The sequence below is a fragment of the Anastrepha ludens genome, chromosome 4 (genome assembly GCF_028408465.1).
Source record: "Anastrepha ludens isolate Willacy chromosome 4, idAnaLude1.1, whole genome shotgun sequence".
Taxonomy (NCBI): domain Eukaryota; kingdom Metazoa; phylum Arthropoda; class Insecta; order Diptera; family Tephritidae; genus Anastrepha; species Anastrepha ludens.
Genome location: NC_071500.1, coordinates 55,878,983 through 55,893,252, shown reverse-complemented (window position 1 = coordinate 55,893,252; position 14,270 = coordinate 55,878,983). Strand labels below are relative to the sequence as shown.

The 14,270-nt window shown below is 39.5% G+C and overlaps 2 protein-coding genes across 2 annotated transcripts; one reads left to right on the top strand and one right to left on the bottom strand.

The window, feature by feature from the left end:
- Positions 1 to 711: 711 nt before the first annotated feature.
- On the bottom strand, positions 712 to 5,916 carry LOC128861837 (uncharacterized). The gene is made up of 2 exons (XM_054100212.1): positions 2,069 to 5,916; positions 712 to 2,023 (listed from the first exon to the last, which is right to left on the bottom strand). The coding sequence occupies exons 1-2, from the start codon at positions 5,914 to 5,916 to the stop codon at positions 712 to 714; spliced, it is 5,160 nt and encodes a 1,719-aa protein (XP_053956187.1).
- Positions 5,917 to 7,737: 1,821 nt separating this feature from the next.
- On the top strand, positions 7,738 to 11,699 carry LOC128862401 (kinesin-like protein KIF23). Its single transcript, XM_054100989.1, has 5 exons — positions 7,738 to 7,925; positions 7,975 to 8,724; positions 8,781 to 9,327; positions 9,868 to 10,755; positions 10,841 to 11,699. The coding sequence occupies exons 1-5, from the start codon at positions 7,915 to 7,917 to the stop codon at positions 11,339 to 11,341; spliced, it is 2,697 nt and encodes an 898-aa protein (XP_053956964.1). The 5' UTR covers positions 7,738 to 7,914; the 3' UTR covers positions 11,342 to 11,699.
- Positions 11,700 to 14,270: the final 2,571 nt, after the last annotated feature.

The following is a 14,270-nucleotide window of genomic DNA, read 5'->3' as shown; positions in this document are numbered from 1 at the left end:
AGAATGCCGCCTTATGTTGTATTTTTAAGATAAATTCCAAAAATTAATTTTAAACGAACTATAGAGGTAAACAATTAATTTCTCGGAATATATTTATTATATATTATTATATACTTAAGAAATCAATAGCATTTTTTAACGAATTATTTTTTTTCACATTATTTTAACTAGGGATTATTTTCGGGAGATGTCTTATGTTGCGGGGAGAATCCTGTATGCAGCTACAAAACTGTTGCGGGAAGAACCAATAATGTTGCAGGAAGAAATTGATGCGGGAAGAATCTTTGAAGGCGGCTATAAATTCGTTTGCAGGGAGAATCCTTAATTCTTGATGTTGCGATAGGACCAAGTTGATTGAAGCGATGAAATATCCGGAACGAAGGACCTCACTAACGATGAGCACAAATTCCTGTTGGTTATTGTAGCGATGATATTGCGGCAAAAATTCCCAATTTAAAGTATGTTGCTTCTGATTCAAAACTACAATTTTTTTTCTCACATTTATTTTACAAAATGTTCCGTATTTATACACATTTCTTTACAAACAAAACCTACTTAATTCACAGAAAATTATAACAAATAACAAAAGTTGAAAAACATTAAAGTATTTTAACTAATATTAAATTGAACTCAACATACCGCCGCCCTTGAACTATCTGAATAAGTTCAAAATAAAATATTAAAAAGAAAATGAAAAGCCTTGAAAAACATTTACGATAAGTTATTAGTTTCTTCATGAAATAAATCTCCTTTCGTTGGCAAAAGGCAAAGTTTGACTATAGGGCGAATCAATTCGCCATGCGGTGTTTTCAACGTAACTACTCTTACGCGTCCATCGGTACCATGATGGCATTTGATCACTCGTGCAATCGTCCACTTCGTCGGAGGATTAGGTTCGTTGAATACAGCAACCACATCCCCTTCTTCAATGTTGCGTGAAGAACGAAACCATTTAGTGCGACGTTGTAAGCTCACGAGGTACTCGTCTCTCCAACGACGCCAGAAATGTTGTCTCATGGCAGAAATTGCTTGCCATCGCTGTCGAAGATTTCCACGAAACCCTTGACCCTCAGGTTCCGGTATTGACTTAAGCGGTTCACCGACTATGAAATGTCCGGGAGTTAAAACTTCTAAGTCACCAGCAGCTTCAGAGTTGTCACAGAGTGGGCGAGAGTTTACGCAAGCTTCTATTTCAGTCAAAAGTGTGTTGAACTCTTCGTATGATAGTGGAACTTCTCCTAATACGCGTTTTAAATGATACTTAACACGTTTGACTCCGGTCTCCCAGTAACCTCCCATATGGGGTGCAGCCGGTGGATTAAATCGCCATTCGATATTCGAGTCCGCAAAGAAAGAGCGAAGTTTAATATCAGCCATGCACTGTTGAAATGCAATGCGCAACTCCTTCTCGGCTCCAACGAAATTTGTACCGTTATCTGATGTCATGACCTTACAAAAACCTCGACGATTTGTGAACCTTTTAAACGCATTTAGGAAAGCTGGTGTTGACAGGTCACCAACAAATTCGAGATGCATCGCACCAGTGCACATACAAATGAACGAACAGATGTAGCCTTTGGTAGCCTTAGCTCCTCTTCCTTGGGTGAATTTGTAGAGGTAAGGTCCAGCGAAGTCAACAGCAGTGTGAGTAAAACAACGGGCGTAGGTTGTGCGAATGACAGGTAGATCACCCATGACTTGTGTGGTAAGATTGCGGTTCAAATAAGTGCATTTCACGCACTTATGGTATATATTACGGATCAAGCTACGAGCGCCGATAACCCAATAACGACGTTGCAAGACAGTTTGCATAATGCGGGGCCCAGCGTGCAAAGTGACCTTGTGTATTTCGCAGATTATTAACTTAGCAAGCGGACAATTCTTAGGCAAGATAATGGGATGCTTAACATCTGGAGCGACTTCATCATTTTTTATTCTTCCTCCAACACGTAGAACACAAGTCTCATCCAGAAAGGGCTGCAGACGCAAAAGACTACTGCGAAGTGGGATTGGTCTTTTAGCGCTGCAAAGAGAAATTTCATTAGAAAAATAAAACCGTTGCGTATACCTTATTAGGCGAAGTTCAGCTTCAAATAACTCTTGGCAACTCGGTGTACCAAAACGCTTTATAACATTAAGCCGTCTGTTAGCCCGAATGTTAGTCAAAAAGCGTAAAACGTAGGAAATAACTCGACGCAGCTTAGAATACGATGAGTATTTTGTCATCACGGACCAATAATCTGTAGAATTAGTCACATGAGCACGAATACTATTTCGTATGCCCAGCTCTGTAGTGTGCTCTTTAGATTTTTTCTGCTTCCATAATTGTTCAGTGCTTTTCAGGAAAATAGGACCAGCCCACCATAATTGATGACGTAATAATTCGGAGGGAGTTATACCTCTTGAAGCACAATCTGCAGGATTCTGTTCAGAACGAACGTGGTTCCAACATTCGGGAGGCAAAACTTCTTGAATATCAGCTACGCGGTTGGCTATAAATGTCACCCATCTGCTGGGGTGAGCTTGTAACCATGCCAATGTTATAGTAGAATCAGTCCAAGCGAAAAGCGGATAACGGATTTCAGACCAGCAGTGCAGCACGCTTCGCACTAGTTTAGCAGCAAGATGAGCGGCGCATAATTCAAGACGTGGCAACGTTGTCGGCTTAAGCGGAGCTACTTTGGTTTTCGACGAAATTAATGACACTGTAATGCTACCGTCGCTTTGTGTTGTTCGTGCATACAAGACGGCGGCGTAAGCGCGCTCGGACGCGTCTGCGAATACGTGCAATTGCGTAAATGACCCAGCTACTTCAGTACCAAACCAACGGTTCACCTTCAAATGTGCCAATTGCTTGAGCTCTATGCGATGCTCCAACCACTTCGTTGCGATAGACTCAGGAATGATATCATCCCAACCTACCTTAGTGCGCCATATGTCTTGAAACCAAATTTTTGAATTTATAGTAGCGGGAGCAAGTAGGCCCAGAGGATCGAAGAGCGTACTTGCATCTGATAGAAATATACGCTTGGTCAACTTAACTGGCGGTTCCCTCAAGTTAATAGTAAACGTGAGGTAGTCTCCTTCTGTGTTCCAGATAAGACCTAAAGCGTGAACATCCTTATCGTCGACAATATAATGTGATATGTTCGTAGATGCATTGGAAATGCTTGCGATTAGTTCAGCGCAATTCGATGCCCACTTACGAAGTTCAAACCCCCCTTCCCTCAATATTTCGGAAATATTTTGCTGCAACAATCGAAGTTCTTCTTTACTAGATGCACCAGTAAGTAGATCATCCATGTAAAAATCCTTGAGAATAACACTAACAGCCCTAGCACAACCATTCGACGAATCTCTTGCCGTCTGTTGAAGTGATCGGACAGCTAGATGAGACGCAGCTGCCACTCCGTACGTTACGCGAACCATGCGAAAATCTTGGATAGGCAGGGATGGGTGGCTACGCCATACGATGCGTTGCAAATCGGCGTGTTTTAAGGATACACAGATTTGACGATACATTTTGGCGACATCTGCTGTTACAGCATAGCGGTGTGTTCTAAAGCGAAGTAAGATGGAGTATAAATCTTCCTGCAATTGAGGTCCTATAAATAATGCGTCATTCAGCGAATTTCCGGAAGTTGATTTTGCGGACGCGTTAAATACAACCCTCAATTTGGTCGTGGTACTACTTTCCTTTAAAACAGGATGATGAGGCATATAATACGTTGGATTCATAGTCTCTGACGTGACCTGCATATGTTTCATGTCAATAAGTTCATTCATGAATTCATTGTAGCGTAAACGAAGATCGGAGTCACAAGCGAGTCTTCTTTCAAGTCGTAACAAATTCCGGATAGCAAAGTTTCGCGACTCTCCCAGAGCTACATCGGGCTTCAGCGGCAATTCGACGACAAACCGTCCGTTAGGTTCCCTTCGATGCGTTGTTTCAAAATGGTCTTCACAGTAACGCTCCTCATGCGTAAGATACGTTTTTTGCGGAGCTTCCTCTAACTCCCATAACTTGTTCAATGCTCGATCCAAATGAACATCGCAATGTAACGACTGTAAGCGTGGCATATCAGACTCAGATCCATTCACGCTTCCAAACAGAGTCCACCCAAAGACCGTCAGTTGAGCCATAGGAGCTCCAGATGGACCCTTACGAAGTTCTGTACAGATCAGTTGATCCATAACGTCCATTCCAATCAATATATCGACCCGTCCAGGCTTCATAAAATGGGGATCGGCTAAAAACAAACCTCGGATATGTGGCCACGATGAAGTAGCTATAGTCTGTGTTGGCAAGTCGCTTGTAATTTTAGACAGAATTAACGTTTTGACAGTAAAGCATTGATTTGTAGAGAAAGAAGAAAGAGAAAGTGATACTTCACCTCTAGCTCGTCCTCCTTGCGCTGACCCAATTCCAGTAATGATAACTTCAGATGTTGATCGCGGCAGGCCTAAGCGTTGCACACACGCTTCGGTTACAAAGGAAGCATGTGATCCAGAATCGAAAAGTGCACGTGCGGGCTGCCAATTACCAGAACAGTCGCGTACCTTCACTAATGCGGTGGATAACAGCACAACTCTTTCTACAGCTATGGGTGGATTGGAGCTCGAGTTCAAGCATGAAGAAACGCGTGGAACGTCGACGTTTGCTGGAAGTTCAAAAGCTTTTGCGCTTACCTTTGATGTGGCGTCAGCAGCGCATAACGAATGCGTCGCGTAATTGTTCACTGCGGTAACGGTCGTTGACTGCAAAGCACCGTGCAACAGAGTGTGATGACGTTGTTTACACATGCGGCAAGTGGAAGCACTATTACAACGGTCTTTATAGTGACCTAAACTTAAGCAGTTGAAGCATATGCGACCTTGCTTCACGAACTGTGATTTTGTAGACAAGTCCAATTCACGAAATTTTTCACAACTGTAAATTTTATGAGGTCCATTACAATATGCACACACGTTACTTTGTTTTGATACCGTGTGGAACACATTTGTCGACTTGCTTGCTGATGCAGTTTTAACCTTAATTGGTACTGATGTTGTTGACGACGAAAACATCGATAACGATCGGCATCTTATCTCTAAAAATGTTATTAGTTGCTCAAAAGATGGAGGATCATCACTAACGAGCGATAACTCCCACTGCTTACGCGTTTCGAATGCCAACTTACTGACGACCTCATGTACCAACCAATCATCCCAAAACTCAATCGGACGACCCAACGCTTTAAGCTCGCGAATATGCTGTTGGAACGCATCAATTACACCTTTGATTGCGTCAGCATTGTCATGCGTAGCTCTTTTAATTTCAGCCAACGCGCGAAGGTGAGATTCCACAATTACACGAATAACCTTATACCGCGATGTTAATAGACCCCAAGCTTCAACGTAATTTGCGTCACATATTTTAAAACCACTGATAATTTTCAACGCGTCACCTTTCAAGCAGCTTCGGAGATAGTGCAACTTTTGTCCATCTGATAATGCAGAGTTATTATCAACTAACGAAGAAAACGCGTCGAAAAAACCAATCCATTCTGTAGAGTCACCGGAGAATGTGGGCAACTCCATTTTCGGTAAACGTATAACCGTGGACACAGATGCCTTTGTGGAGCTATCTTGCGAATTAGTACGACAATTTTTCACGCGGCTAAAGTTAGCTGAAGCTGTAGAGTACCAAGTTTCGGCTTGGATACGCACATTTTCTTCAATTTCAATAACATCGGCACCACACGTAATTTCTACAGCGTCTTGAGCAACGTTAAAACGAACCCACTGTTCACTCAATAACTGAAGGTAGCTTGCAATATTCTCTGCATCCATAGTGAATGCCTCATCAATACTTTTTGCCATATACCGTTTAATGGCATTGAGAGCGGAATCGCGCGTTTTAATAGAATTCGACATTTTTAATATGACAGAAAAGCAAACGACGGGTTTTTTAGAATTTTCGCGATGTTAAATGCAGGAACGGCTGCACAAACGTACACACGATTTAATGCACAAAAATAATTTTCTTAATATTCGTTGCGCCTTTTGCTACGCGTATGTATGTACACAAGCGAATGCGTACATGCAAAAGGCAAGCGGAGTGACTATTATCCGGCTCGAAGGACCAAAAATGTTGCGGGGAGAATCCTGTATGCAGCTACAAAACTGTTGCGGGAAGAACCAATAATGTTGCAGGAAGAAATTGATGCGGGAAGAATCTTTGAAGGCGGCTATAAATTCGTTTGCAGGGAGAATCCTTAATTCTTGATGTTGCGATAGGACCAAGTTGATTGAAGCGATGAAATATCCGGAACGAAGGACCTCACTAACGATGAGCACAAATTCCTGTTGGTTATTGTAGCGATGATATTGCGGCAAAAATTCCCAATTTAAAGTATGTTGCTTCTGATTCAAAACTACAATTTTTTTTCTCACATTTATTTTACAAAATGTTCCGTATTTATACACATTTCTTTACAAACAAAACCTACTTAATTCACAGAAAATTATAACAAATAACAAAAGTTGAAAAACATTAAAGTATTTTAACTAATATTAAATTGAACTCAACATCTTATCTATACAAAAAGTTCAAAAAATCACGACAGAGCTTATTTTCGGAGGATGTCTTATTTTCGGAAAAGACGTTATATACATATGTAGTCAAAAAAGTAAGCGATATGAACCATCCTGTGCATATGTTGGCAGATGTTGAGTGGATTTCGGCAACATAAATTAAATTTTTTCGGTTCTAAAAATCCCCGAAATGATATTTTTCATTAGAACTTATTGTTATTCGACTTTTAAAAACAATATGTCTATATTTCATTCTTATATCCTTTCCATCTCTGAGCCCAGAAATATAGCCCCCTAACATATCCTTTTTGCTTCATTAATCGTAAGTACTTCGTTAAGAACTTGCATTAAAACTGTTTTCCTAAATTCTTAAACAAAAGAGTTATAATACTTCAAACGTTAGCGTTAGCCCGTTTTTTATAACACGCATTCATTTAATTTTTTATGTACCTAGGACAAAGGAACAACATCAAGAGGCACACCACAAATAGGAGGAGGAGCTCGACCAAACACCCAAAAAGGGTGTACGCGCCAATTATATATATATATATAATATATATATATACATATATAAGACAAAGGCTGCCGTCGTGACCGAATTGGTGGTGCGTGACTACCATTCGGAGGTGAACAGGTTCGGATTTCCGTGCATGAAACACCAAATATGTAATAGAAAAAGATTTTTCTAATAGCAGCCGCCCTTCGGTAGACAACAGAAAACCTCCGGGCGTATTTCTGCCATGAAAACGCTCCTCATTAAAAATATCTGCCGTTCGGAAACACCACCAAAAGGAGGCACCACAAATATGCCAAAAATTTTACACCGCACTCTTTCTTGTCACAACGTCATCCACATAAAAACAGAGAAAAACTTCCATGTGGAAGTATTTTAATAATTCATACTTTCACAATTAAACAGGCGACACTCGTTTTCATTAGTTTTTTTAGTTCAAATTTGATGATTGACAATATTACCCAGACTAATAAATAAACAGGTAAACAATAAAGAAGCAGGGCACTTTGACATTCAAACCAGCAAATCGCAAGAATCATAATCAGCTTCTATAACGAAGTCACCTTGTAGATTCGCCTTGGCCTTGGCTGAAGACGTACGAGTTCACAATAAACCCGAACGTATTTGTGAACAGAATGCGAGTGCAACCCTGGTTATTGCTGAAATACCGCGTCAATAGAAAAAACAGTACGTATTCAAAATAACTGATAGGTGTAAGGACTCGATTATAATATTTGACTTTTGTGGCAAAGAAAACTATAGGAATATTTATTTATGAGCCGAACAGCAAGAAGTTTATAAAGAATTTAAAACGCAAAGACAATATGAAAGCAATGTAAGTAGTTCTGTGATTCTAGAGAAGATGTTTTAATATATTCCTTTAGTGCTCGTACGCCACTACGGCCACCGAAGACACCACGTTGCCCAACGCAACATACTGAACGTAAATCAGATCATGAAGCTAATAAGCCACGGGATCCCGTCCATGTTTACTGCCGTGTTCGACCATTACAATCGGATGCTGATTTATCCTGTCTACGCGTAAAAAACTCGACCACTGTTGCTTTGTCTCCACCCGAACAGGCATTGCAGCACAAACAAGGTGCTCATCGTGAGATGCAGTACATTTTCAAGCATGTTTTCGAACCACACATTTCACAAGCCGATGTTTTCACTGCTGTTGCACAACCACTAGTAGAAAATCTTATTCGCGGTCGTAATAGTCTGCTATTTACATACGGCGTAACTGGAAGTGGCAAAACATACACAATGACAGGCGATAATCATCACCGAGGAATAATGCCTCGTTGTTTGGATACGTTATTCAAAACAATATCAGATTACCAAGCTAAAAAGTATATTTTCAAACCTGACAAGCTTAATGGTTTTGAGATTTCATCGGAAGCCGACGCACTGCTTGAACGACAGGCGGAGATGAATAGACGGTTTGCAGTTGGGGAACGTGGCGCACTAAGGCGAAAGGATTCTGATCCTGAAATCGCTTCGCAAGCATCGTGTGATATACCACCCGTACAAGGGCTTGAAGAAGACAACATGTTTGCAGTTTTTGTCACATACATTGAGATTTACAATAATAGTGTTTTCGACTTGCTTGAGGATGACGGTCCCCAGAAGTGAGTTATAACTTTGTCGTTTTAGATAATTTAAAATTAGTTACATATTTTTATAGAACTCTGCAAAGTAAGATTATCCGTGCAGATGCCAATCATAACATGTTCGTGCATGGAGTAACTGAAATTGAAATAAAATCTGTGGAGGAAGCTATCGAAGCATTCCAATTTGGTCAAAAACGGAAACGTATGGGTCACACAGTGCTGAATGCAGAATCTAGCCGAAGTCACTCTGTGTTTAATATACGTTTAGTGCAAGCTCCGACTGATAGTCAGGGTGAGCATGTTGTACAAGATAAACGCACCATAGTTGTAAGCCAACTTTCACTGGTCGATTTGGCTGGCAGTGAACGTTCATCACGCACAAAAAACACTGGAATCCGTTTGCGTGAAGCCTCAAGTATTAACAATTCACTGATGACACTTCGCACTTGTTTGGAATATCTACGGGAAAATCAACAAGCGCCTCCTAATAGTGCACCGAAGAAAATTCCGTATCGTGATTCGAAGCTGACACATATGTTCAAAAATTATTTTGACGGTGAGGGACAAGTGTCCATGATAGTTTGTATCAATCCCCGTGCGGAAGACTATGATGAAAACACGGTGAGGCCCCTTAAGTGTTAAGTGCATATATTTATTACAGACAAAACATTTACATTTAATTTAATTTATTAGATTACTTAAGTATACAGCTATGGACAGAGAAATTGCATTGCATAATTGCATTATGAGGATTATTTTACTGGGGGACCTATTAAAACAATTAGTTTTGCACAAGTTGACAATGGAAGTTTAAAAATTCGTTCAGAGGGCACTATAAGTGGGCTATTTCCCTGTTCATAGTAGTTCATAGTAAAACTAATAGTTTATATAATGTTTATGCTACTACCTGTAGATATCTACTAGCATTAGATGAAATGATATTTACTTTTACTTAGGTAGGCATTGTAAATTTTCAACTTTCAACACGTATGTAGTTCTCGATACTTGGTTTTTTGACTTAAAAAGAAAACTTAAATAAAAAACTGCAGCAAAAGAGCAATATGCTCCACCGTAAATATTTTTTCAAACTTATTTTTTGAGTATGCATGCACATATTGAATTTGTACAAATTGTTTTATTTTTTTTATTTTATTCACTCAGCAAGTAATGAAATTCGCTGAAATGACACAAGAAGTGCAGATTGCGCGTGCTACACCCATAAAGCCCGATCTTGGACTAACGCCCGGACGTCGAAAGGCAAACAAACTTTTCAAAATTGCCGTGAACAATCTAAACGACTTAGGGCAAACCGAAGCAAATAATTTAGATGTGGATATTGGTTTAGTCTACTCATTAGGTTCTGGATTTCCTGATTATAAAATTGACAGCCCCGAAGCGCAAACCGCCATACAGGAATTGATGCAGTATTTAATGCAACGCATAGAGAAACGTAAAATATTGTGTGCCGACCTGGAGACTCGTTGTGATAACTTCCGTTCACATTTGATGCAAATGGAAAGGGAAAACCTGCAGTTACGTACCGAATTAGCATCTTTGAAAACAGTTTACAAACAGGAACGCGATCGCATGGTATCAATGGAAAATAAAATACGTGTCCACGAAAGCTCCATCGACGAACTGAACAATAAATTAAGTAATCGCGAACGCCAAATCGATGACCTTACACGGAAGTTAAGAGATCAACAAAATTTGCTCACTCAAAAGGAGCATGAGAAGGAGAAACAGAAAAAGAAATTTACATCCAAGTTGGCTGTGGAGGTTGATAAAAAAGATCGTGAGCTAGAAGTAAGGTTGCGAGAACAGCGGGACAAAATGCGCGAGAAGATGCGCGTTCGGGATGAGAAGCTACGTCTCGTATCGAACATTATACAATCGGAAGATATTCCTAGTCTCGTACGCCGAAATAGTAATGAAAATATTTTTGACGAAAAGATGGCCATTGTGGAGCCACCGTCGGCAACTCGTGCTGAATCTACACAAATAAATAGTGCACGTACCGACCTCTACGGCACGCCACGTCATGTTAGGGTTAGTATATGAAATCGCTTTAATTATTAATAGTTATATTATATGATTGAATATGTACCTATAAGTAATACATTTTTTCCTGTAGGGAATGGCTGCAGCAAACAGTAGGCATCGCCGCTCACGTTCCGCTGGCGAAAAGTGGATTGAGCATCGTGCACCCAATCCTGTGCCACTCGGAACGATTCTGCAACCATACCTTAAAAATCGTAAATCGGTTACCAAACTCACCGATGCTAAAGAGCTCACCAATCACAAGAACACAAAATATTGTCTAGTTTCCCAAGAAGCAGACACAGATGGAGATGTCGAAACTAAACTCTACAAAGGAAACGTCATTCCAACCTGCGGCGGTGGAGCCCAAGTTGTATTCGATGACGTGGAGTGCTTGAAGCAAAAATCACCGGTGCCCTCACCGAATCGCAAACGTCCAAGTAATGGTGAGGCGACCTTCAGTGGCTTGGGTGGTGTTACTTCTTCGGCATTGTCAGCAGCAGCATTCAGTGGCGGCACCTCTGCTGCTCAAGATTTAATATCGCGTTGTAATGTTGGGATCGAAGGTCACAACAACAAGCGCACAAAAGTGTAGAGGAAGTTAGAAGAACTACCGTCCTTTTATAATGATAACAACAATGGGTCATCACCATCCATGTATTACATTTATTTTCTATATTTTTTCACAGCTACGAGCATACTAGAGCGATCAGTTGGTCATAGACGTATATATTTTCAAAAGTATTGCATATTTAGTTTCAATTTATTGTGGTATAACTGATTGAAATCGTTGCTTACCTTAATAATTTAACAGGAACTGGTATGTTCTTGTATTTTTTTTTTCTTTTTTGTTATTAATTTCGTATTCAATCACGGTACTATACAATAATACTATTTGTAATCATATATATACTCATAAAACCCATGTATTTGCAAGCTTTTAAAACTGCAAACCATGAAGTATTTTGAAAGATAACAAAATAAACATGAATTAAAAACAAACCATAAGAATTGTAGTATTTTTATGATGAATGCCTTTCTACTGGAATAAGTAAATGACATACCTATATAACAGCGTAGGTCTTGGGCTTTCATTGACGCACCAGTATTAGTTGCCAGATATATAATCCGTATCGTTTCGATAAGCTACTTAGACCTGCCATAAGTTCTGTTACAAATTATGTACATTATAGTTATGAAATTAGAATACCTTTTTGATGAAGTTTGTTTTATTTAATTTTGTAAATATTAAAAAAAAGTTTTTTTTTTAATTTTCATTCGAAATGGTCTCCATTTGCTTTGCACAAGCCCTCAAATGATTTCGACATTCAGCTATTGCAGCACGCATGGTTTCTATGGATATTGGCGTTGCTGCTCGAGCCCAAGATTGTTTGAGAGAGTCCTGCTCAACTGCTTCACCCCGCCTTCTAAGACATCCTCCTGGTACATTTTTGCCCCGGTCTTAACCCCTTTTTTTGCAGAAATGAAGAGATGTAACGCCTTCACAAGACGCTCCCCACCAAGCCATTACGGAGGCTGGTTGGTGGTCACACTGAACTTTTGGAACAACATTTTTTGCGTCTTTAGAAGTTGTAGCATAGATTTCGTCGTTTTGCTTATTAAAAACTGCTTCAACAGTGAAAATAATATTTTCATGGCCGTTGACCGCGTGCAACCGAAGAAGCTGCTTGCATCTGTTGACGACAGTTGAGCGACGGCAGACTTTCATGTGTAGATATTCTCTAATTTGTCTTGACATGGATCTGGACATGGACTTTAATTTCCTGGGACATGATTTTCTGCTTTCTAAGGGAATTTCTGCGAATTCTTTCTCGAACGACTTTTATGGCTGCACTGGTTCGAACCTCTCAAGGACGACCACTTCTTTTTCCGTTTGTCACTTCAGACGTTTCGTCAAAGCTAGGTTCTTCAACATAGATTTCGGCCGTATGTACTACTTGTTCCTCCTTACTTGTATTATCGTAGTTCTTTTTGTTAAGCAGTTCGTTTAAATATTATTTCCATCTATCTATTACTTGTTGTTTTTCGCTGATTATGGAACCATCCTTTGCTTTGCATATATTTGTTCGAGGTTGAAGTGTTTAAGTCTGTTTTTTGATATTCTGATACATAGCTCTGACATTTTTGTTTCTAAAATCGCTTTCAATTTGTTCAATTTGCCGCTTCATGTATGTTTTTTCTTTTTTCGCATTACTTTCTTAGCTTCTTTTCTTTTATTTTTATAATATAATCTATTTGTACGTGTGTTTCTTTCCATATATTTTATTCTAGCTTCCTTTTTCGTATAATTAGCTGCTCTGCATTCCTCATCATACCATTCGTTCATTACTGATCTCTTCTCTCCAATAGTATTCTTTGCGGTTTTTATGATTGCAGCTTTCAGTTTATTCCATTGATATTCAATATCTAATTCAGTTGAGTCATTATTTGTGCTATTTTCATTAAATAAAATGTTTTCAATCGTATCTTTGTACTTTGCTTTCATATCTTCATTATTTATAAGTTCATCTGTATTCCACTTTCATTTTTTATAGCCTTTGTTGTCATTTACTATTGAAATTCGTTGTCGTAACTTAGCTACCACGAGATAGTGATCTGTGTCGGAGCAAGCGCCTCTATATGATCTCACATCTATGACCGATGTAGCATGTCTTTTGTCAGCAAGTATATGATCGATCCGCGGCCCGGCATTTTCCGAGTTTGAAGATGAATTCGTTTGTGCTTGAAGGCTGTACTACTGACAACTAACCCGTGGGCACTCGTAAAGTTACACATTCGTATACGATTGTCATTTGTGTGGTTGTGTATAGAGAATTTTCCCGCAACTTTATCGATGATGCCTTCTTCCTTTCCTACTTTTGCATTATAATCGCCTACAATCAATAAAATGTCGTGTTTGCAAATATTGTTGGTTACTTCACCAAGGTTGTCATAGAATTTATCTTTTATAACATCAGTGCTATCGTTTGTAGGTGCATATATACTTATAATCGTTATATTTTGAAATTTACCTTGCAATCTTAAATAACATATACGATCGTTCACGGGAGAAAAATTCAATATGCTTTTTCTGGTTTTACTGTCTACATAGAATCCTGTTCCGCGTAAGCCTTGAGTTTCAGAACCACTAAAAAAAATCGAGTAAGCTTTTTTTCTCACTTCACCATCACCTTTCCACCTTATTTTTTGTAGTGCACAAATATTTGTTTGATATCTCATAAGTTCGTCTGCAATTTCCGCCATTTTTCCAGGTTGCAGCATAGTCAATACATTCCATGTTCTAAGTGTCAAATCATAGTCCTTTAAACGTTGCACGGGTCGGTATTGATGTCCATTTTTTATCCAAGGCTGTTGTTGATGTGTCGAGACAAGTTTCTTTTTATACTGACATTAGGTTGTCAGCCCAAAGGCCAGTCCCCTTTCGGGGCTGCTCACCTTACGTCTTTTGTACTTAGGGCATCCACCAAAGTTTGTTCTTTCTTGTAAAAAGATAGCTACTTGAT

Coding starts and splice junctions, on each gene's coding strand:
- LOC128862401 (XM_054100989.1), top strand. Junction 9,328..9,867: donor AAGACTATGATGAAAACACG/GTGAGGCCCCTT, acceptor TTATTCACTCAG/CAAGTAATGAAATTCGCTGA. Junction 10,756..10,840: donor GCACGCCACGTCATGTTAGG/GTTAGTATATGA, acceptor TTTTTCCTGTAG/GGAATGGCTGCAGCAAACAG.
- LOC128861837 (XM_054100212.1), bottom strand. CDS start 5,916: ATGTCGAATTCTATTAAAACGCGCGATTCCGCTCTCAATGCCATTAAA. Junction 2,024..2,068: donor GCTGAACTTCGCCTAATAAG/GTATACGCAACG, acceptor TTCTCTTTGCAG/CGCTAAAAGACCAATCCCAC.